This window comes from Uranotaenia lowii, chromosome 1 (genome assembly GCF_029784155.1).
Source record: "Uranotaenia lowii strain MFRU-FL chromosome 1, ASM2978415v1, whole genome shotgun sequence".
Taxonomy (NCBI): Eukaryota; Metazoa; Arthropoda; class Insecta; order Diptera; family Culicidae; genus Uranotaenia; species Uranotaenia lowii.
This window is the reverse complement of record NC_073691.1, coordinates 116426725-116452323: the sequence shown is the minus strand read 5'-3', so window position 1 is coordinate 116452323 and position 25599 is coordinate 116426725. Positions and strand designations below refer to the sequence as shown.

Below are 25599 nucleotides of genomic sequence, written 5' to 3'. Positions count from 1 at the left end.
AGCTTATGATGCTCAGTGCATTACACGAGATTATCGGAGTCTCCAGAAAACACTTAAAGCGAAATATTTCAATTGTGATGGACTTAATAATAATATTTTAAAATTATAAAAATTTCAAAGGTATTTTAAAATTAATTATTATAACAGACAGTCATCTGTGCTCATCAGAATAAACTAATTTCGTTTCAAGTGTCATCTGGAGACACTGATCCTTTCGCGTTATGCGCTGTGCATCATAGGCTGAAATTACTGAACGTTTTACTATTTCCGGTTATGATAACCTAAAATTTAACAGTTTTCAGTCAATATTCAATAAAAAATGGCTTTGGCTACCAAGTTATGAAATATAGACCTAAAAAAGAAGAATATTTTGAGTTGAAGTGGAACAACTAAACTCATGGAAATGATTATGAATAAACACTTACCTTCATTTACGACGACCAAATCAATTCATAAATCAAAGCTGTTAATAAATTTTAATTTCTAAATTCCATTTATTAATAAATTAATTGAACACATTGTCATGGGAATCATCTGTTTTAATTCCTGGTTCTGCTGCCGATAGGCCCCAATCACATTCTGGACAATCCTTAGCAGATACTTGGCGTAGAGTTTAGGCCACAATTTGTTCTGTACCAGCGTTACGTTGCGGATTACACCTGAACCGTGCAGTGTTGCCCGTAGCGCCCGTTCGATGCATTGCGACAGATCAAACTGTTTGATCAGCTGGAAAGATACGTCTCTGTAGCTAAGCTCCTGTTTGATTTTCGTTGGCCAAAAAGTGTCAAGTATCTAAAAAATACACATTTTTGTTAAAGAAAGGGTTGAAACGTGGATTATGAAATTTTAATCTACCTCAATTTGGTGTATTCAGGCAAACGATAACTGTCGATTTCTGAGACCAAACCAACAGTCATTTACGGTGTTTTGTAGAGGAGTCTGCGTAAGAATCATCTGTCGGCAGCCAAATCCAAGTTCCTGTAAGAGAAAAATAATCTCATTCGAGTATCATTGTATTCCCGAAAAGACTGCTGATCAATGATTTCTAGCGTCCATAGTCATCTTTGAACTGTAGAATTGACTCACTTAACGTTTTGTGCTTTTCTAACTAGGTAGTTAGACAAAATTTTCAGATAAACATCTTTAGGAAAATACAAAGGTTAAACAAAAATTAACTTGTAAGCTTTCTTACATGAATACAATTTACCTTAACAAATGCTGCATTTATGTATCAGTGGATGTGGTAGCTTTATCCGGGCTTGATTGTATGGCACACAATCCATGGAACGATTCTTTTTCCGAAACAGTCGAGCCACACTAAAATGTCTCTTGAATTCGTCTTTGACCTGGTAACGAAATTTCAAATTTATTAAAATGACGATAATTGACATAAGAATTAAAAATAATTCTCACCAGAAAATTCTGCAGTTCTTTCCACTTATCATCGAGCGGGGGGTTCCGTTCAACGTTTTCATGTCCATACTATCGACAAACTTTTGCAACCATTCGAACTCTTGTGGAACTACTTGAGGGTGGACTGATCCTCACCGGTTGATCCCGGATTTTGACTAAACGAGGCTTCGATAAAAATCGATCCAACAGCGGGTTCAACTCACAATTATGTTAAGCGTGTAGTCGATTGTTATGTCACCCGATCAAGCCGCTAAATAATTTATGTTTTACACGCTCAGATTTTTTTAACCATTAATGACTTTTCTTGAACCATTTTATGAGATTTCCGATAGAACTGCGATTATTGTTGTTTTTTAAACATAGTGTACGGTTGAATTTCAAGCATTTTCGAAGTTCTGACGAAAGATGTTGAAAATGGTTGAATTTCAAACACAAATATGTGATAAAAACAGTTGCCATCTTTGGACGCGCAGAAAACTTGTTTGTTTTTAACTGCTGTGCGTCACATCGACTGATTGTTTTAGATATTTTTTCACTCCGGGGGAATTACTTGATCATAGAGCTGGTAAGTATCTGCTCGATTGAACAAAATCATCTTTGTATCATCCTCCAAATTTAACTATTTTTTTCTCAAACAACAATGAAAAAACTGTCCACCTTTGTACAAATGGAAACCGACTGCTACATATGGATCCGGATGAGGAGCTTCCAGTTGAAACCTGCAGACACAGGCAACAGCAAAACCAACGACAGCGATGCGGAAGGAGACAAATCTTCCGACAAGGGCGTTTCTAATTCCAATAGGAACTTCCATCCGGGATCATCTAAACACCGAAGGGGATATGAAAACGACGGTTGTTTTGCTTGAGACCAGTCTGCATAGGTTGGGGCATTTTCCACAAGGTAAGTTTTCATGTTATAATGGATTTCTCAAAATTTCGATAGAACTAACAGTTGTCAGTATTTTTTTTTTCATTACAGCAATGATGAGGTAAACACTTCCCTTCGCTCAGTGGGCCTATCTGGTTCGAAAAGCTGCAAGTTAAGTATCCAGCACGATGGGAGTAGCAGCCCCCCGAATCGGGTGCTCCTTAGTCACCGGAAAGCAGCAAGGCTTCATCCGTTCATGGCGGCAACAGAGGTAGACGAGGCAACCAGACCAAATTCTACAATGATTTTTGGGTGGACGGTCATAATTGTATCACATTGGTAAACATGTAAATACTTAAATAAAGCTTCCATTTATTAAATTCATATTTGGCTCGTCGTTCTATATTCATTTAGATCAATTTTCCCTGAATTTCTGCTCATTTTCACTTTTTTTATTATGCCTGAAAAATAACCATAATCCAAGTTCTTCTCGAAATCTCATTTTATGAGTTTTCCCTGAAAACTCATAAAACGACTTAACCCACAAAACTTCGATTATGGTTATTTTTCAAGCATTAATGGTTCAATATGGCCGAGCGTGTATACGCGTTTCTCTTGAGACAATACATTCGTTTCTTGTACTACCCGTACCGTCGAGCTGTGGCGCGACCGTGGAAAGCGGATTTCCGGCCGTATATCAGAGATCTCTGCGGAATTTTCCTGTTTGGTGCAAACAAATCTCCTGCTTCTTCTTTCCTGCTTCTTCAAGCTTCAGTAACGCAGTCGGCAGTGGTCCCAGTTTGCCAGACTATCATACTTAACTAAAAACAACTTAGATCGTCTGTTGTACCTTGGTGCATTGGCAGACGATCTGGCCCGAGGTAAAAGCACCAATTTCGCAAGCACTCAGTTTAGTACCTTAGCGCCTTTAACTGCAGTGTGGGCCCAGGTCAAAGCGCAAATCACCCAGCACCGTTGGTGGCTGAAGAGTTGTTCCCTGGCAAACTGGTTATACTTTCTATGACCATTCACTAATTATACAACGTCAGTTAGTGTAGCTACGTATATGTATCATGAGTAACGAAGATATCTGCCAAGTCTGCAGTCAGACAAATCCACCCTCAAAAGGTAAACGTTCATCTAAAACAAGCAAAGTCAATTGGATCTGTTGTGATAGTTGCTTGAAGTGGTTCCACTACCAATGTGTTGGAATCAAAGAATCCATGGTTGATGCAATTCAAAATTTCTGGTTCTTCTGCAAACCATGTTCGATCCAAGGAAACTTGATTGCCAAGCCTTCTGTCGATATCGTTACCCGGACCGACTGTTCATCTGATGACATCAAGCACCTCCAAACTAAAATCGACGAAATTACCGTTAGTTTGGCGAAGCTCCAGACTGAGGTTGAATCCACTAAACTGACCAACATAAAACAAGTGGACTCTCTCAGAAACAAAGTCAACAAAGTGAAGCAAATCGACGAACAACTGAACGAACATCGAAAATATGTTAACGATATAGGCCACAAAATCGAAATGATCGAGGTCGGAGCCAAACTGCTTAACACTTATTCGCACGACATCAACTCGCACAGACTGGCACTCAACAAAATCCCTTACCAACAGGGAGAAAATGTGCACACCATCGTTGGAAAGGTCCTAAATTTCCTAGACGCCACGCAAGAGGCGTCTCACGTAACTAGCTGCTTCCGAATAAAAGTAAATACATCCAAATGGTCTGACAGAACGCTGACACCGACGATAGTTATCGTGTTCAACAGCAGAGAGTCGAGGAAAAATGTGTTACGGAAATACTTTGAAAAATTCCACAGTGCTCGCCTCAGTCAACTCAATGTAGGCATATCACTAGAGTATCGTTTCACCTTAAATGAGATGCTTTCTGTCGGTACCTTTCGTATTAGAAACCTAGCACTACGACTAAAACAACAGAAAAACCTACGCTCAGTTTTTGTAAGAGACGACAAAGTATCTGTTCTCCTTCCAAACCACACCAAGTATACACCTGTGGAAAATATACCATCTCTCTTAGAACTCGTTAGGAACGACACCTGCTTGGACGAATCCATATTTTACGACGCAAGATCATCCAATGAGTCTACTTCTTCGTTTGTTTTATAATCCTGCTACACTACTACTACTGACGTTTCCCATTATACCATGCCACAAGTACAGAATAACCTACGTATAGGTCACCTTAATGTAAGAGGACTGGAACATAACATAGACGGCGTTAAACTGATTCTAGAAAAAATCCAATACCATTTTTTTGCTGTGACCGAAACTAAATTGAAGCAATCGTCCCCCTCTGGACCTTTGAGAATCCCATCATACGATTTTATAAAGCACTCTCTGCCTGCAGAGAGAGGCCGTAGAAGCAGAACATGTGGCGGAGTCGGCTTATATGTGAAAAAAGGATTGAAGGCGTCCCCAGTACTTAAATCTGAATTCGATCCCAACCTTCCTATTGCATCAAGAATAGAATTCCTCGTAGTACGTGCTCAAATCAATACCATCCAGATCGGAGTAGTAGTTTTCTATAACCCATCGAGCTGCAATCAACATTTCGGCAAATGCTACGAAGAGCTACTTTTGAAGACAGCAGATTTTGGCTTTGATCGTCTCTACATTGCAGGAGACTTTAACATCAATGTCGAATCACTCCAGCCTTCCACCAATCTGTCTGCTCTAAATCGGATCAATTCGTGTTTCAACCTTACTATACTTCCGACAGAACCCACCAGAGTGACTGACACTTCTTCAACCACCATCGACTTGCTAATAACTGATACGCCACAACATGTCTTCAAATCGAAGACAATCGTTTGCACTGTCTCCGATCACAATACAGTTTATCTTCTGTCAGACATTAGAATGCCGCAACTCGTGCCGCAAGTGATACGTGTGAGAAACTTCCATAACATCGACCAGTCCCGCCTCCAAGCAGACTTTGAAATGTTAGATTTGGCCCCAATAATAGCTGCACCTGACCCGGATACCAAAACTTCGTCATTAACCTCCTATCTTCAAGCACTTTTGGATCGTCACGCACCGGAAAGAACCATGGTTGTTCGCGACAAGCGTACGCCGTGGATAACACATGAAATTTTAAGAGCAGTCAAAACCCGTGACATGGCATACTCACTTTACTCGAGGAATCCAAATCGTATACGAGGAAATGCAGAATGGGCCGACTTTGTAAGGAAACGCGACAAAGCCAAATCTCTCATAACAGCAGCCAAAAAAAGGTATTCAGAACAATTTTTCGACCCAAGCCTCCCGGCGAAAAAACTATGGAGCAATCTCAAACGAGAGGGTATTCATAACACCACTAAGAATACCTGTAACAGCAATGAACTGCATGCCAACCAACTCAACACATTCTTTGCACATGGTCATCAACAACTCTCCAATACTTCTAACGATCCTCTACCATTGCAACAGCATACTGAGGGAGACATAAGGCTCAACAACCTTCCCCTCTTCAATTTTTCGTCTACTTCTGTGGATGAAATTTGCAGAAAAATATTCGAAATTGATTCGAATGCCACCGGTTGCGACAGAATACCTATTTCATTTATTAAGATGCTCTGCCCGTTCATACTCAGCATACTGCATCACATTTTCAACAGCATAATTGAGGCCAATACTTTTCCAGCGTCATGGAAAAAAGCTATTGTCACACCAATTGCCAAGGTTCCCAACCCAACACAGCCGAAAGATTTTAGACCAATAAGCGTCCTACCTGCCGTTTCAAAGGTGTTAGAAAAGATTATGATGTCACAAATCACGCAACATCTGTGCAACAACGAACACTCCTTGCTTGCTTCCTGTCAATCAGGCTACCGTAAGAACTACAGTACCACCACGGCCCTATGTAAAGTTACTCACGACATATATAGCAAGTTCGATGATAACAACTGCACAGTGATGGTTCTAGTGGACTTTTCGCTAGCATTCAACTGTGTAGACCATCATAAACTAGAGCAGAAGCTGATGAACGAATTTCTTTTCTCACAACCTGCCTGTGACCTCATCCAGTCTTTTCTTGGCCAACGAAGTCAGGTGGTACACTGCAATGGTATTTTGTCCACCGAATGCCAACTTAACGATGGTACTCCACAAGGGTCATGTCTAAGCGCTCTCCTGTTCAGTCTCTACATCAACAGTCTGCCCTCGTCTTTGAAATGCCACTACCAACTGTATGCAGATGATCTTCAAATCTACATTTCCGGACCAGTAACTGAAGTAGATAGTCTGGTAAATACTATTAACGAAGACCTACAATCAATTAAGGTATGGGCAAATACGAACAAGTTGTACCCCAACCCGAAAAAAACCCAAGCAATCATCTTCTGCAAAACCGGACAAATAAACCCAAACAGTTCCATCCTATTCTGTGGGGAAACTATCCCCCTATCTAGCAAGGTAGTGAACCTAGGTTTAACAATGGACTGCAATTTGAACTGGGCACCTCACGTGAACCAAATTGCCATGAAAGTGTTCAACACGCTTCGCACCTTTCGACGTTTTGCACCGGTCCTACCACAACCTACCAAACTGAAATTGGTACAATCTGTAATTGTACCGATATTCACCTACTGCGATGTTGTCTTCTATCCCGGACTATCTGGAGCTCTACGAGAGCAACTCCATCGATGCTTCAAATCTTCAGTGAGATTTGTTTTCAACCTCAGAAGACGAGAAACAACAGCTAACGTACGCAAAACAATCTTAGGACATGACTTATTGTATAACTTCGAAATCAGGATCCTAGATTTCATGTGGCAAGGATACCGAGGCCTATTACCCGACTATCTCCAACAACATCTGCAAAGAGGGCAGCTAGAGAGGTCCCGAAGCTTCATAATCCCCAGGCACACCACGTCGAGCGGGAAAAGTATCATGGTGCACGGTGCGTCATGCTGGAACAGCATCCCCTTAGAAACAAAACTTAAACCCACCAGGACCAGTTTTAAGAGAACTGTTAAAAGTTATTATTCCAGTCTAAATGTGTTGTGATTACGTTGATTCTCCTGTGTAATACTTTCCCTGTACTCTCCTTAACCTTATGTATTACCAAAGAAGGCTATCGTTACTCAATAAAATTACAATTACAATTACAATTCAACTTGTGGCACGCTTTTCTTTAAGCTTGCAACCAGGCTGCTGGTGCCGGGTTGCCGAGATTCATTGCGACCACTTCTGAGGCAGATTAAACTTTGGTAGAGGTGAGGACCCACTTATGAATTTTGATCATCGTCGCGAATGTTGGTCTTCGAGCTCTGAGTCTGTGGGGTCGGAGTAAAATCGATGCCCAATAGAAGATTCAGGTTGCTGTTTGATGAGTCTAGTGCGATGGGGGATGATGAAGATGAAGCTGCTGATGTTGCTGCTGGAGTGGTTGAAAATGATTTTGGTCATTATTTGAATTGGCGCTGGAATGAAGCCAATCAAAGTTCCGATCCCGCCAGGCATAGGATGATGATGACGATGGTTTGTTTATGCTGGTTATGGAGGTGGTGGGACAGATTGGCAGGAACTGCTCGAATAAGGAATGGATTGTTGTTCCGGTCTTTCACCGGCTCCTGCGTTACTATTGAAAAATATTGGATGTGAGCAATTTGAATGTAGGGATTGTCTGAATGTGGAATACGTGGTTATGAGTAAAATAACAAAAAATGGCAATTTAAAACACGTCAATTCTTGACACTGAACGTAAATATTATGCAGAAAAAGTTATGAAAATAACTTTTGAGTCTTCTTTCTTATTCTAAGTTACAATTTGTATACCAGTTTATTTACCTTACTCATCAATGGTGTTTCCTCTACGTCAAATAATTTTCTAACTCGCGCACGAAACACAACTGAAACAATTAAAAAACTTCCACTTACGTACATTGCGCTTTTTTTTGCTGGCAACTGCTGAACGGCTGTTAGATGCAAGACATCCTGCTCGCGGAGTTGGAAAAACTCGCGAGTTTCTTTCCGAACGATGACCACCCACCTATGTAAATATAAGCGATTTTGAATCTCAATAATTTAATAAAAATGGTGGCATCGACTTACCCATATCGAATGTTCTATCCAAGCCTACGCGTTATTGAATTCCCTTGATAATCTTGTTCACACTACCTGATGGACTGTCCTCGCTCAGCAAACGATACCAGAACAAATTTTTTTTGAAAAAACACTAATTTGCCTCTTATTTTTTATTGACATTACGACGAAACGCAAATAAAATGGCAGTGAAACGTTTCCTATTTGTCTTTGCCTATTTTACAGCGCAAGCGGGATGCCACTAAGACATTATGGTTATAAGAGAGAGAGAGACAGCTGCGCTCAAAGCTGCCAGAAAATAACGCTTGAAATTTGACGTCTGTTTTGACAGCGACAATGATTTACAGATATCGGTGTTTTTTACCGAAAATTTACTGCAAAGCGATTTGTTTACATAAAAATAAACGAACTTCGGTAAATTAAGAACTGATTTACCGAACTCGGTAAAAACAATACGTCAAATTGATCAATTACCGAAATTTTTCGAATTACAGACCAGGTTCTGTAAAATAAATTACCGAACTCGGTAATTTTCGTTTACTGTGTGCTCTTAGTAGACATCCAACAAACGTGTAACAAGAACAATGTCATTCCAGATTTATCTTTTGGTTTTCGCAAAGGTATGTCTACTGAGCATTGTATTACGTATGCAACAAATCTAATTAAAGCAGCACGAAGAGCCAACTATACCACAATTGGTGTCTTCTTTGATTTTTCAAATGCTTTAACACAGTCGACATTAAAAAATTATACAGTATCATGATACAAAATGGTTTCAACGAAGATACATGTACATGGATCTACAATTTTTTAAACAACCGGAAACCCCTCATTCACACCGATCAAGGAATTATCAACCAAAATATTTGTACTGGAGTACCACAGGGCGATGTTATGTCACCTGTTTTATTCAATATTTACACAGCTTCTTTGCATAATACAAACCTCGACCCAGATATAACAACTTTACAGTTTGCAGATGATTTTTTAAAAATTGTCAAAGCAAAATCTATAGAAAAGGCCATTAAAAAGATGCAATCTGAAATAAACCGCTTTATGGCAAAAGCTACGGAGTTAGGATTACGTCTTAATACACAGCAAAAATTATTTTCTGTAAAATTACAGTAAATACCCTGTAACAAAAAGGAGCAGGACTTTTACAGTAATTTTACAGGCCAGAAAAAAATTACACGACCTTTATTTTTCAGTGATTTGAAAATTACAGGCCGTTTGAAAATTACAGGACTGTAAAATTTCAATTCACTGAATTGTTCAGGCTCGATTTTTCTACTTTAAAAATATGAAATTTGAATTTTTTCGATAAAAATAAATAACAGAATATTTTTATTATAACTTTTTTAATCAACATACAACTTTGATACTAGAATTAAATTGAACCCAAATCAGTTTGTTGCTGTTGCAGCACATCTTCAACCAAACGTTTACAAATTTGGATGCATAGGTATCATGGAGTAAATCCCACGACATATTCTGCGATACTGTTTAACGAAATTTCCTCTCGCGTTCCTCGAAAATCCAGGAAACTATTGCAACGAACATGATGTGGCACAAAATGGGGTGTCATCCCAATGACTACAAGAATATGCTTGGCCGGCAACGGGATATCGATGTTCAACGATCAACGAGGAGCATTGCTCATTGTATATCATCGAGACGGAATCCAGATGACTGAAGTACGGAATGTCCGTTTCGCACTCGATGAGTATTTTGGTTCACCGGGTTACCCCTCAGCTACAGCACCAATCGAAGCACACCGTGAGCAGCTGGATGCTGCGGTCCAAAGTTCAGTTTTTGATTTCGAACGGTCTGGTTGACAGGGGTAACCTTGCTGTTCCACGAAGAGATTTACACATAGATGATACCTAACAAAAACAACAAAAGTTCAAATTTCAGTTTTTCAAAATTATTCGAGAGATCACTATTTCAGCGGTCGATCATTATTTGATATTTAGCAGATATCAAAAATATAATAAGTACTAAGGTGCGAAATTTATTTTTAATTGAAATGTTGATCTTCATACTCAACTAACGTGTTACCAATCGTATTCGATGGTCACAATAAAACATACGATTCTAAGATTAGTCTAACATGAGAATAAAACTTGGCTTAGGAACGGATATTAAAATTTGTATTTGTTATTTGGTTCATTTGAATACTTATTGTTAGTAGTTGTTAAATTCCTTTTTTTTGATCGAATAATTGTCAATTCTTGTCTAACATAGTTTTAAGAAACATTACTAACCCTTAATAAATTCCACCCCTTTAATTAGTCAACGAAAATTTGCGAAAGTAATTTGTAAAGGCTCCGCATGTAGTCAAACTACACTAACCTTAAATGTAACGGAAACACCGCAACGATAAAAGAGGCAAAACGACCCACTAAATGAGTATACCATATAAAAGTTCCTGACAACTGAAGCAGACATTGAACAGTACAAACATCAGACGTTATACGTACTGTCAAGGAGAGTTGAGAGGATGTTTCCGGGACTAGAAGGAGAGAGGAGATTGGGAGAGAGAGGGAGATAGAACGAGGAAGAAAGAAATTACGGGGGTCATAGAGAGCCTGGATACGAGGACTCGTTCACTTTCGCTGGGGCTAGAAGAGACTCAACACGTTGGGTTGAACAAGTTTGCGCGTTATAAAGTTTTAGTTCTCCCAATTTAACAAAGTTTGACCATAAAAGTAAAGTTTTGGTCGTTGAGTTCTAGTGCCGTAGAAGTGAAGATCACTAGCTGTGTCACAAGTGAAGTTGGCAAATAGTCCGGTGTACCGCCTTAATCAATATCCGGTGGTATTGTGCACCCATTGTGAGACCCACATGGTGGATTTTACACGACCGACATCTCGCAGCACACCGAGCCTAACATAAATTCGACGCTGGTTCGGCGGTTTGACGAAGGCCAACATTAGACGCAGCATTAACGACGGCGCTCGTTTTGCGCTCGGTTATCCAACGGCGCGCCAATCATACGCCGGCGCTCGCGAAAATTCACGACGGACCGGGATTCCGGTAATCATCTGCATCTAAGGTATGTCATCGAATCTCCTCTCTCTCTCTCTCATCATCGCTTTGCTGATTCATCGATGGGCCCCAACGTTCAACCTGTGAAACTGATACCACGTGGCTAAAAATCAATAAATCATTGCATCATGATCAAACAACCCCTTCTTAGTCAATTCTGAGTTAATGAACCAAATCTAAATCCGCATGGGATCTCATTTTCTTGTGTCCACCTGAGTAGCTTATTGATTGGTCGATTAGTCCTCCCGTGGTCGAAAGCCGGCCTTGAGATTGAAAGAAGATTGAGCTAACGGGTAGCAGGGATTCGTCCCTACTTTCAATTGGCGATCCACAAAATGATCAAATATTACAATCTTCAATTGTAATATTTTACCCCACCTCGGGAAGAGTCGAGATTTCAATACGCATCTCGATAAAAATCGCTATTTCTCACTACAAAAGTTTTGGGCCCGGAAGGTTGTTGAGCCGTAGAGTAGAGTATAAAAAAAAAAATTGCATTTGGAGTTGTTAAAAGTGTGCTATTGGTCGCAACGAGTGTTTTTTTGCTTAGTGGTTTCGCACTTGCCAGTTGAAGCCTTTGTTTGAGTTTAGAGAGAAACACGATCGAGTGATATTTTTTTTACACACACGCCACAGAAGTATCATTATGGATACGGATCAACGCTATACGAGAAACAATATAATCTTGGAGGCATTTAATTTGCGCGTTGATTTATTGAAGATAGACGAGTTGGATCACGAACTTAGGATCAGAGGAATTTTCACTCCTGAGAATTGGACACTTTCTAGGCGAAGAAGAGCGTTAGTAGAAGCTATAAAAAACGAAAGAAAACAAGGTCCGTATAAACGAACTCTATTAGAAGACGCAATTTATGAGCTTAGCATTTGTGAATTGAAATTGGATACTTTAGAGAAAACGGAATTATGTTTGAACGCAGTACCTACTAAATGTCATGCCGCATTGCTACATTTAGCAAATCGATTATTAGCACTAATTGAGAACACGGAGGGTAAAATTAAAGATAGTTCAGAAGAATTTTTGGAGAAGGTAATTGGTTATTTAAATAAATATTTTTCTGATTATCCTATTGGATCTAAGGAATACCTAAATATTATGTCTGAAACAGAAAATGGACCCTTAGAAAAAGAAGTCGAGTCTACGGTTGGTTTAGAACACAATAGTGAAGCACTGGAATTAGAAGGAGCAGTGGGAGGAATAAGGGAATCTAATAACCGGGAAGGGTTGTCCGAAACGGAAATGGACATAATTCGATGTCTTGAACGGTTGGGAATCGCGAATCCTTCCAAAGAAAAAGGAGGGACTAGTTCATTTAGTAACTCTCTGTTAGCTCTCGAGCAAGAACTAATTGAGCTTCGAAAATATCGCGAACAGCAGATCGAAAACGAGCAGAATAGACAGTCGAACAGGGCCTTGCCTTGGAACAATCCTTTGGATAATGATTCGCAGGCTCGGTTAGAGGTACCGCCCCCGCATTTGAACACAGGCGCGTATCCTAAAAATTCAATGGTTGTTAAGTCAGTGAATCAATATTCAAGACCCATATCAGTAGCCAGCATAAATCATACAATTTATTCACAAGCCAGAAATCTAAATATTCCACCGACCACTGTTAAAGAAAATTATCAGAGTTTACCAGTTTCTAACGCCACTTTTGAATCATCGAAAAATAAACCGAACCCAACTTACTTTCAGAATTGCGACATTTTTCCGCGAAACACGCGCGCAACATCGGTTTGGCCGGAGTTCAGAATGGCCTCAGCGGGTTCTGATTTGAATAATTCGAACCAACCTCAAAATATTAATCCCATAGATTCGCCAAGAGAATTTTTACCGCCACGTGTTGCCTTTCCATCTCGTCGCACATTGCCTGTGTCGCAGTGGAGTTTCGAAAGATACTCTGGGACTGACCAGGGAATGAAGTTGAATGAATTTTTAGGAACGATTACTCAATTATCAATATCGGAATATGTGTCGGAAGATGAACTTTTTAATTCGGCATTTCATTTATTTACGGGTCCAGCAGCAAGCTGGTACAGATCGATGCGTTACGGTGGCAGATTACGTGATTGGCCACATTTAGTTCAAGAACTCCGAAACACTTTTGTACACCCCGAATTAGACACACTAGTGAGGTCAAGAATTTATTTGAGGCGGCAACAAAGAAACGAAACGTTTCAAGAATATTATTTCGAGATGGAGAAGATGTTTCGATCCATGATTGTCGCGATGGACGAAAACGAAAAATTGAACGTTCTAAAAAGAAATTTACGATCGGATTATAAAAAAGCACTTTTGTGGAAGCATGTAGATGATCTTTCAGAACTTCTGGATGCAGGGCACAAGATTGATGCGTCTAACTATTCCATGTATCAAAAGGTATTTGGATTAGAAAAAACCGTTAATCTTGTTGCAAACACGTCGAACACACAATTTCCTAAAATGAACCATCAGAGTAATGCTACTACATCGTCTTATAATAAAATGAATAATTGGAAAAATTCGGATAAGAAACCATCGAGCGTAGGAGCAAATTATGGAAATTATCAAAATGCTGATCGTAAGATCAAAAGGGAAAACCAGGTTGAGTCTGACATTCCGAGACCAGGCCCGTCCAAAGTTCATCGAACTTTAGAATATCTCGTCAAGGGACATCAACCTCCAGAGCAGGGCGAATGTCTAAACTGTCGAAAACGCGGGCATCAAGTAGAAGAATGTCCAACATTAAAAGGTTTAATTTGCTACATATGCGGGTTCAAGGGATTCGATACTCAATACTGTCCGTATTGTAGAAAAAACGGTCTTCAGACGACCGAAAAACGCCGGCCGTCGGAGAAATCTGCGTAGATAGGACCTTTTGGGAACCCGTACCAGCCAAATATTACCAAACTCCACTTTCCGATATTTTACAAATCACACTTCCAAATTTTGCTGATAATAGACCATACGCGTTAGTGAAGATCCATGGTGTCACCATAAAGGGTCTATTAGATTCTGGAAGTAACAGGACAATTATTAGTAAAAAGCTATTTAAGAAGATTCGTTGCACTAAAATTCAACCTCTTTCAGAACCATTAGAACTGCGTTCCGCAGATGGAAATTTTTTAAATGTAGTGGGAGAAATTTACCTACCTTTCATATTCGATGAGAGTACAAAGATCATCCCAACGATAGTAGTTGATGGATTGTTAATTGATTGCTTGTTAGGTATGAACTTCTGGACAACCTTCAATATCTATCCACAAGTTCAACATTGTTACCTCATACAAAACGATGAAAATTCAGAACCCAACCCTGAATCAGTTTCGACTCTTTCTTCATCAGAATTAGCCGAACTTCAAAAAGTTAAATCCTTATTTAAAGTAGCACAACCAGATGTTTTGGGTACTACCCCACTAATCGAGCATCGGATTGAAATAGCCGATGAATGGAAGGATAAACCACCTCTGCGTTTATACCCTTATACCATGTCACCTAAAATTCGAGAAAAAGTAGCTGAAGAAATCAAACGAATGTTAAGAATAGGAATTATCGAAAGATGTCAATCGGATTGGTCACAAAACGTTGTGCCCGTAATAAAACCGTCAGGTAAGGTACGCCTCTGCCTGGACGCGCGAAAGCTCAATGAGCGCACCGTTAAAAATGCTTATCCATTACCACACCCAGGCCGAATCCTGGGCCACCTACCGAAAGCTAAATATCTTAGCACCATAGATTTGTCTGAGGCCTTTTTACAAATCCCCTTGGAGGTATCATCGCGAAAATACACTGCTTTTAGTATTCAGGGGATAGGGATGTTCCGTTGGACCCGTTTACCATTTGGGCTGGCTAATAGTCCTAGCTGCCTTTCCAATTTGATGGACCAAATATTAGGCAATGGCGAGCTCGAACCGAACGTTTTCGTCTACCTTGACGATATCGTCATTGTTAGCGAATCGTTCGGCGAGCATCTACGATTGCTTCGTGAAGTAGCAGGTCGCCTTGCCAGCGGAAATCTTGCCATCAATCTGGAGAAGTCGAAATTCGGCGTTAGTGAGTTGTCATTCCTAGGATACTTGCTTTCGACCGAGGGTCTTCGACCCAATCCGGAAAAGGTCAGGGCAGTAGTTGAATATGATCGTCCAAATACAGTTACTAAACTCCGCCGTTTCCTAGGAATGGCAAATTACTATCGCCGATTCATCGACGACTTCAGCGGGATAACATCTCCTCTTTCAGATCTCCTGAAAACTAAAGCCAAAACGATTACATGGAACGAAAAGGCTGAAAAAGCCTTCTGTCTTATCAAAGAGAAGTTAATCACTTCCCCGGTGTTGATAAGCCCGGATTTTACTAAGGAATTTATCATACAATCAGATGCAAGTGACGTTGCGGTCGCCGGTGTGCTCACGCAAAGCCTTGAGGGTCAGGAGAGGGTCATAGCATACTTTTCACACAAATTGACAACCCCTCAAAGGAATTATCATGCGTGTGAGAAGGAAACTCTTGCCGCTCTCCTGTCAATCGAAGCTTTCCGTGGGTACATCGAAGGCTCGCACTTCACTTTAGTCACCGATTCATCGGCACTAACGCACATCCTCAGAACAAAATGGAAAACCTCGTCACGTTGTAGTAGATGGAGTCTTACGCTTCAGCAATACAACATGACAATCGTCCACCGAAAGGGTAAGGACCACGTGGTACCTGACGCGTTGTCACGTTGTGTTGCTGTTGTGAATGCTCGAGTCCTCTCTTCGTGGTACGAGGAAATGAAAACCAAGGTTCAGGAAAATCCCGACGATTTCGTAGATTTTCAAATACGCGACGATGTTCTGTACAAATTCGTTTCAGTTCCAGACCATCCCTATGATTACAGATTCGAATGGAAGCTGGTAGTCGCCCCAGAAAAGCGGGAGGCTATCTTGAAGGAATGTCACGATGAAGCATTTCATACGGGTTTTGATAAAACGATAGCACGGATAAAACTTAAGTATTATTGGCCGCGTATGACCAGTGACGTTAAGGAGTATATTCAAAAATGCCAAGTGTGCAAGGAAGTCAAAGCAGCAAGCGTGCCAGTAACGCCTCCTATGGGCCAACAACGCGTAACAACACACCCTTGGCAAATTGTTGCCATTGATTACATTGGACCCCTCCCCCGCAGCAAAAAAGGGAACCAGCACATTCTGGTCACCCTAGATCTGTTCAGTAAGTGGGTAATGCTCACACCTGTTAAAAAAATAGACGCTACTTCCCTCTGCACCATTCTCAGGGACTACTGGTTCTATCGATACTCGACACCGGAAATCATTTTATCCGACAATGCTTCGGTATTTCTGTCTCGGGAGTTTAAGGCACTTCTCGAACGGTTCGAAATCCAGCATTGGTTGAGTTCTAAATACCACTCTCAAGCCAATCCGGTAGAGAGGGTAAATAGGACCATCAATGCTGCAATTCGAACGTACGTTCGTGAAGACCAAAAACTCTGGGATAGTAAACTACAGGAAATTGAAACCATCTTAAACACTTCGGTACACTCTGCAACCGAACTTACCCCTTATTTTGTATTACATGGTCACGAAGCATTTACCAAAGGTTCTGATCATAAATTATTCACCAAAGGCGCCCAAACTACTGAAGAAAGACAACAGTCTCAAAAAGAAATATTTAATAAAATTTACGATCTAGTTCAAACGAATTTAGAAAAGGCTCATGAAGCGGGCAGGACTAGATACAACCTTCGACATCGACAACATGCAAAGGTATTTCGGATAGGACAGCATGTATTTCGACGCAACATGAAGCTATCCAACGCAGCAGAAGGCTACAATGCCAAATATGGACCATTGTATCTTCCTGCTACGGTGAGAGCTAAAATTGGTACGTCGTCATACGAACTGGAAGACAAGCAAGGAAAATCCCTGGGGGTGTGGCCCGCGGCCCACCTCAAACCAGGGTAGATTTATTTCGCGGCACTAGCACGGTTACAACTCATCACTTGAATGCATAGTTTTCCCAATAAATTAATTCTCCGATGGATAACACCAACGTCGACAGCGACAAGTCCTAGAAGTAATTCGAGTAATAGTTACAATTGAATCTTAATTATGTTCAACCGTTTCTTACCTGTGTTTTGTAACCATCGAGTAACATTATCAACCCAAGTCTGACCGGCAAACAACCGGTAGGGAAACCGGGACGGGACCATCGTCCATCTAGAAAGATTGCTCCAGCCAAGCAAAGATCGAAATAACATCGCTCGTTCTTTTGCTTTCGTGTTCGATTCTATAAACAACCAACCATGAAATGTTCACAAATATTAGAATTCTGTTTATCACTATTTTTATTCGCTTCTTACCTTTCCCTGAAAGTGGTTTCGGTACACTTGTCAGTAATGGTATTCCAGATCCAGAAATAAGGAAGTAATCGGTATTTTTTCCTTCTGAAGCAGAAATAATCAATTTGTAGAAATTGTAAGCTCGCCAATTTGTTTTGGTTTTCGTAAAGTAAACATTGTGAGAATCGGCGTCGATGCCGGCGTCGACGTCGCGTATGTGATCGTGAGTCCGTGTCATTCCGCAGTCTTCGGTTGACGGTTCACATCTCTACTATTTCAGATAGGGTGGTTAGTGATCCACGAGGATTAGAATAGTTCAGCTGCTCAGTTAACGAGCTAGAATATCGTTAAATTCGAGACAATTTCGAGTAACTTCGACTGAGAGATCGATCTGGTGTTGACTTAACTTGGTGGTCTTGCTGGAGGCCGGAGTCTCACGACATTGATGGCCAGTACAGGCTGTAATAGCACAGACAAACCTGAAAACTGAGCGGAGTTGTAATTGCGCAACGCTGATGCCCTATGACCCCAAGATTTACCAGTTAAGAAGACCCTTATCATCTCCAGTCAAATAACGTTACTTATAGGAACTGTTTGGTTGTGAGTACCATCGTGCTGTTTGTGTCAGTATGACCAATATGTTAGTCTCGTAGTATTATGTGTTATGAATGGTTGGAATGAAAGATAGAATGAATGTTAGAAGACGCGTCAAATTGTTAGGGAATAAGAATGAATGTGATGCAAATGAATGGGAATGGTATGAATGATCGCAAATACATTTAAAAAAAAAAAGTATAGGTTTTGTCTAATGAATTTAGGCAGTGTGGAAACAAAATTATATCACTCTGGATCGAAACAAAAAAAAAAAAATAAAATAAAATAAAATAAAAAAAAAAAGGAAAATAAAAAAATATATATATTTAAAACTAAAGTAAGAAGCAAAGGAACATAAGATGTGATCAATAGGACGCAGTAGTAGTGATTGCTCCGACCCAACGGCTACCCTTAATAACCTGTGAGAACTACGATTAACATTAAAAGGACGAAAAATTTCTTGTGGAAATTTTTCTTTCTCAGGCGGGGGGATAATTGTTACCAATCGTATTCGATGGTCACAATAAAACATACGATTCTAAGATTAGTCTAACATGAGAATAAAACTTGGCTTAGGAACGGATATTAAAATTTGTATTTGTTATTTGGTTCATTTGAATACTTATTGTTAGTAGTTGTTAAATTCCTTTTTTTTGATCGAATAATTGTCAATTCTTGTCTAACATAGTTTTAAGAAACATTACTAACCCTTAATAAATTCCACCCCTTTAATTAGTCAACGAAAATTTGCGAAAGTAATTTGTAAAGGCTCCGCATGTAGTCAAACTACACTAACCTTAAATGTAACGGAAACACCGCAACGATAAAAGAGGCAAAACGACCCACTAAATGAGTATACCATATAAAAGTTCCTGACAACTGAAGCAGACATTGAACAGTACAAACATCAGACGTTATACGTACTGTCAAGGAGAGTTGAGAGGATGTTTCCGGGACTAGAAGGAGAGAGGAGATTGGGAGAGAGAGGGAGATAGAACGAGGAAGAAAGAAATTACGGGGGTCATAGAGAGCCTGGATACGAGGACTCGTTCACTTTCGCTGGGGCTAGAAGAGACTCAACACGTTGGGTTGAACAAGTTTGCGCGTTATAAAGTTTTAGTTCTCCCAATTTAACAAAGTTTGACCATAAAAGTAAAGTTTTGGTCGTTGAGTTCTAGTGCCGTAGAAGTGAAGATCACTAGCTGTGTCACAAGTGAAGTTGGCAAATAGTCCGGTGTACCGCCTTAATCAATATCCGGTGGTATTGTGCACCCATTGTGAGACCCACATGGTGGATTTTACACGACCGACATCTCGCAGCACACCGAGCCTAACATAAATTCGACGCTGGTTCGGCGGTTTGACGAAGGCCAACATTAGACGCAGCATTAACGACGGCGCTCGTTTTGCGCTCGGTTATCCAACGGCGCGCCAATCATACGCCGGCGCTCGCGAAAATTCACGACGGACCGGGATTCCGGTAATCATCTGCATCTAAGGTATGTCATCGAATCTCCTCTCTCTCTCTCTCATCATCGCTTTGCTGATTCATCGATGGGCCCCAACGTTCAACCTGTGAAACTGATACCACGTGGCTAAAAATCAATAAATCATTGCATCATGATCAAACAACCCCTTCTTAGTCAATTCTGAGTTAATGAACCAAATCTAAATCCGCATGGGATCTCATTTTCTTGTGTCCACCTGAGTAGCTTATTGATTGGTCGATTAGTCCTCCCGTGGTCGAAAGCCGGCCTTGAGATTGAAAGAAGATTGAGCTAACGGGTAGCAGGGATTCGTCCCTACTTTCAAACGAAACGAAAAATGAAATATGAGTAAGGAAAAGTACAATAAAAGGAACGTACATTAGACTGAGTCGGGGTCATTTTTGAATTTCTCAAACCCTGGGATCTATAAATGCTTCGTGTTGGCTCAAAACTGATCCTTGATTTTTTGCAGAATTAAAAATTGAATTTATCGTTTATCAATGCCAAAGGTCATACCCCTGTTAAACAGCTAATAACTATTTTGGCTAATAAGATACGAAGCTATGGTCTTCGGCAAAGTTGTTCAGCGAAAAATTTCCTATAGAAAATTATTAAATTGGCACAAAAGCCATCAGCAGGCTAAGTTCCATAGAAGAAATTAAAAAAAAATGATGATTTTTCAGTACAAAATATAAAATTTTTCCATACCAACTATAAAATTCAAAATCACTCATATAAACGTTAGATACATGAAAATTCTGCAAAAAATCATGGAACAGTTTTGAGCCAAAAAGAAGCTTTCTAGACCCTCGGGTTTGAGAAATTCAAAAATGAGCCCAAATCGACTCAGTCTAATATAGATGCTAACCGTTTTTGAAATAAATTTTTAATATTAGAGTATTTGCGTTTTAATTGTATCTGAAGATTAGAAAAAAAAAACACAAATATACAATTCAATAGAAACGAAAAAGAGTTCACTCAAGTTCAACAGATAATGAGAATGATTACATACCTTCAAAAGTCGTATTTCTCAACGTTAAAATGATGGACGGGAGTAGATGTGGAAACAATGAAGGCGACACCTTTTCGAAGTTTAGTTGCCACTTGCAACTAAACTTCGGGCAACTTGGTGTCCTCGTCCTGTGTTCCAATGACGCCAGCACCTACACCATAGCCGCTGAAATTGGCCCCTTTGCTGTCTTCTCAGCAGCGGCAGCACCTGTGCCCCTGAGAGCATATTTTTGTTGGTTGTCGTAGTTGCGAATGATATCTAGCGTAACATTTCAAAAGGGCGAAACTGCCAAATGTAAACAAATCGAGTTAACGGTCATTCCGGATGTACGCGGTTGCACTTTACCTAATAAACGCGGTTTCATCTTAAAATCGCTTAAAACTTTCAAAAACTTGATAAAATTTAATTGGGCGAAACTTCATGTTGATGCATTTTCGTTGGAACGTGAAGTTACGCCTATTCAAAATGGGGTTAATTTTTCTATTCGTGTAGAGCCAATAGGCGTAACTGAGTTGACCGTGTGTGACAAAAGGGCCTAATTAGTTTTTGCGTGTAGGGCCAAAGGGCCTAACTTCAAAACCAAAACAAAAACGGCCGATCAATTGGGCGAAACTTGCAGGCGTAACTAGAATCGAAAACAATAAAGGGCGAAACTCGAAAATCTCTGAAATTTAGTGGAAAAAGTTAAAGTTCTTGATAACCAACGAACAATAATTGAATATAATGCACATTTTTTGATTTTGTTGTACAAAAAGTGGTCGATTTTTTAAATAGGATTTGATTAGATGTTCCGAAATTTCAAATGCGTTTTTCTCGTTTCGAGCTAACTGCTAGTTTCGCCCTTATGAAATGTTACGCTAGAAGTATTCATTGTATATTGTTGTAACACACCTTGGTATTTGACATACCTGGAGACTGGTAGAGAAGGTACGAGGGAATGGACAGCACATGGAGGTTGATGGAGAACGGATGGATAGTGGAAGTGATTGTGATTCGATCGGTGTTGAAATTGTCAAAGAAAGTGTTGAAATCGGGCATTATACAGCAATTTGAAAACCGATTGCTGATTTTTCAGCAAAAATGACAAGCACATAACCGAATGCTGAAAAATCCAGCAAATTGAAAACCGATTGCTGGTTTCCAGCAAAAATTTGGATTGCGGAACGTTTCCAGCAATTTTTTTTGCTGGAAATCGAGGCAAAAATTTACAGTGTATGCTCACGCAAAGCGACGACGGTGACAGTTGGTTTGAGATTTTTATCTCATAACACATCTGAGATATTAAAAGTGGCCCACGTTTCCCCATGGCCCACGATACCCCACTCTCCCCTACTTTATAATTTAAAAAAAAAACTTTTGTTTTTGTTGTTGTATTTCATCATCATTTCAGAACATAGAAACGTATTTATAGTGTTTATCTAAATTGTATTGGTCCTGTTATAGCGAAAACTAAAAGGTTATGTTGTTTCTAAAAACCGTTCGAATTTTGGCACATGTGCCAAAATCGAATGTTGCTAAGAACGAAAGGGGTCTGTAGTTCAGAATCGATTCTGTAAGTAGTGCCTACCGAAAAGTGTTGGTGAAAATTTCTCTGGATAACTCACGCAAGGCTCCTCGCTCCTCCCACACCCTCTATTTTAGTGTTCTTTTCGGTGAATAACATTATACTCAACAGTTTGAACTCATATTAAGTGAATTTTTTGATAAAGTTTGTATTTTTCATAGAATTTTCTCTATTGTGACATTCTTGCGTAGAACTATTAACGTAGAGACAACCACCTTAATAAAAATTTCGTATAACTTCAGAACAAAGTATACCTACTTGTTCCAGCAAAGAAGTGAAAATGACCCAAAAAATACATGGGACAGTTTTGCTTGGAACGGCAGTCAAATCGTTATAACTTTTGACGTGTTCAACAAAACTTATATCAATAGAAACCTTGTGATGTCAGTAAAGTGTTTTTAGAACATTATATATACCTTAAGCTACTAGTTTTCTCGTTATTCAGCATGAAAGAACAAAAAATCCGAAAAAACATGCCTCAGGAAAACTACTTCATAATTTTCTATCAAACTTTCTTGTATTCTAGATTTTCATGCGAGCTTTCTCTAGGAAACTGAGTATTTCCTTTAGTTTTGTTACTTCAAACTTTTGAATAATTTCGATCAGATTGGAATATCGATCCCAATCATATTGATTCCTTATATGATTGAATTGAATGCATTTGAGAAGTGCATGCTCGGTGGTAAAATTCGTGTTGCATAGTTCACACAATTTTGTTTCTCGAATTTTCATTACTCCTAAATAATAAGGCGAATATAGTCATGGCCAGTAAGCGATTCAAAGTGCGAATTTGAATGTTGCTTAGTTCGATATCCCAGTACCAGGGTTCGGTAGAGAAATTTGATTGTAGTTCATAAAATTTGCTTCCTTTACTTTCATTGTGCACCATGTCCCTGTACCATAAATTCGTGGATTCGAGTGATTCTGATTTGTATCTCATCGAGTCTCAGTTGGTTCTCAAGTGATATTGGTCCGTCCAGTCCTTGTTTCGCTAGAACGTCTGCATGTTCGTTTCCCTCTATTCCGACATGTGAGGGTATCCATTGGATTTTTACATTTTTTGTTGTAGCTAGGGAGCATATGTCGTGTGTGACTTGATCAAAATTTTTGTTTGTAATGTCCTTTTTTAAATTTTTACAGGCTGACTGGGGACAGTGAAAATTACAACTCCCCTTTTTCGTTGTGTATTTGTTCTAGAGCTACTCTTAAAGCTAAAAGTTCTGCAGTTGCAATGTTAACATTATTTACTAAGGAAATGCTTATCTTTGTATCGGAAGAAGCGTCATAAATTCCAATGCCACATTTGTTTGTACTTTTAGAAGCATCAGTGTGACCATGGGTCACGGTGACTATAATGGTTGTTTATCATTTCTTGGGCCAGTTTTTTCATAACGATTGGAGATGTTTCATTCTTTTTCATTCTTGAGCCTAACATTTGATCTTCTATCTCGACTCTTTTTTCTGTGTATATCGTTTGAAAGTCTTGTATGTTTTTAATGTAAATTCTTTCTAGAAAAGTGTACTTTGCTTCACTTTCAATGTTGTCCAAATCTTAAGAGTGTAGTTGTTGTGCAGTAAGATCGTTACGATGGATATGCAAGGCAATACTTTTTTTGCTAAATAGGTTCGTTTAAATGTCAGCGGTTCTTCACCAGCTATTGCTGCTAATGTGTTTATTGGTGTAGTTTTAGTACATCCTGTAGCAATTCTCAGACATTGTCTATTCATTACTTCTAACATGTTGTTAACTCTTGAAGTTAATCTTAATAGAATGACTGCCAGACAAGGAATGAACCTTTATTACAATTTATGCATCTTATATACTATTGACATGAGTTTCTGAGTTGCTGCGATTAGGATAAATGCACTCTGTGTTACTATGATCAGATTGCTAACATTTCTCCCTTCTAACTTCAGAACACGATGTATGGTTCCAGACGGGAAGGCATCCGGATGGTACGCCGCGGTCTGACCCGTTCAGGAACGCTTGAATATTTGGGTTCGTCTACTTGTTGAGTTTCGTCTGATACTGCGTCCTCGAATTCTGCAGGGTTTTGATCTTTTAAAAACTCCACGGTATCATCGAAAACTTCGGATGAAGTGTCAGAACCTTCCTCCGGCGGCGATGTTGGGACCTTTGCTTTAGATTCAAGTCCGAACATGTCCACTAAAATGTTGAGTGGAGCGCTAGAACTGCTGTTGGCTTGAGCTCTATTGGTTCGTGGTTTCAACTCGTCGATATGACAGCGAATAAGTTGTCGTTGCCCATTCCGGGTATCCAGTAGCACGTTGTAATGAGCGCTACCGACAGCTTCGATCACACTTCCAGGTACCTTTTTTCCACCGTTGGCTGCGGAAACGTTGGCATAAACTGCATCACCAGTCTTGAAACGCCGTAAAGATGATTTTCTGGATGATAGTTTATACTGCTGCATCGGTACCACTTGATTTGATTCCACTTTGTGGCAGATCGAAGAGAGTGGAAGTGACCATAGACCGAATTGTTCGATCCAATCAAGGCCAAAAAGGTTGAGATTTGGTTGATTGGTAACGTAAAAAGTTGCACACTTTGTTTGGTCTCCCACAGTAACGTCGCGTTGAACTTTGCCAATGAACTGGAGGTGTTTGCCAGATGCTGCCTTGGCCTGTTTGAAACTCGGTTGCAGTGGTGGAGATCCTAGCTTCTTCCAAACTTGCTTCGAGACCACGGTGATATCAGACGCTGTGTCAAATTGTAGTCTGATTACCACGCCGCTGATGGTGACCTCGATGAATTTTCTTCGAAGCTCGCTGCTGATGTGGTTGATAGCAACATTCCCTTGGACCGATTTTGGTTTTTGAAGTTGTTTCACCGGAAGACAATCGCAGTATCCCTCTTTGTGATCAACTTTACCACAGGACTTGCAGACATGTTTGGTGAAAGTGCAGTCACGGACGTAGTGCATAGCACCGCAAAGCCAGCATGGTGTCTTGGGTGTTGATTGGTTGCCTTTCTTCGGGGGTTGATTCGGTGATTTCGACAGCTGCTTTTTCTGCTTGAGAGCACAGATCGAAGCCGCTGACGACTGCTTACGCTCAACCAAAGCCGTATCCTGTTTCAGATTCTGGAGCCGCTGACACTCGGTGATAAGTGTTTCCAGTTTGCAATCTGCTTCATCCGTTTCCAGCTTGGACAGCAGGCGTGTACGGACGTCGGCAT

General features: G+C 40.0%; 1 protein-coding gene and 1 long non-coding RNA gene across 2 annotated transcripts; both read right to left on the bottom strand.

Moving 5' to 3' along the window:
* Positions 1 to 672: 672 nt before the first annotated feature.
* On the bottom strand, positions 673 to 1339 carry LOC129739292 (uncharacterized). Its single transcript, XR_008735807.1, has 3 exons — positions 1208 to 1339; positions 856 to 978; positions 673 to 792 (listed from the first exon to the last, which is right to left on the bottom strand). It is a non-coding gene; the product is annotated as an uncharacterized LOC129739292 (long non-coding RNA).
* A 15955-nt stretch (positions 1340 to 17294) lies between these two features.
* LOC129739276 (uncharacterized) lies at positions 17295 to 18042 on the bottom strand. The gene is made up of 3 exons (XM_055730701.1): positions 17765 to 18042; positions 17533 to 17691; positions 17295 to 17472 (listed from the first exon to the last, which is right to left on the bottom strand). Exons 1-3 carry the CDS (start codon positions 17979 to 17981, stop codon positions 17369 to 17371), a joined length of 480 nt encoding a protein of 159 aa, XP_055586676.1. The 5' UTR covers positions 17982 to 18042; the 3' UTR covers positions 17295 to 17368.
* Positions 18043 to 25599: the final 7557 nt, after the last annotated feature.

Bases quoted from the DNA above. Each gene is read 5' to 3' on its own strand.
- LOC129739276 (XM_055730701.1), bottom strand. From the start codon at position 17,981: ATGACACGGACTCACGATCACATACGCGACGTCGACGCCGGCATCGAC. The intron at 17,692-17,764 runs GTAAGAAGCGAA...GGTTGTTTATAG, and splicing joins GAAACCACTTTCAGGGAAAG to AATCGAACACGAAAGCAAAA. The intron at 17,473-17,532 runs GTAAGAAACGGT...AATTACTTCTAG, and splicing joins TCGATGGTTACAAAACACAG to GACTTGTCGCTGTCGACGTT.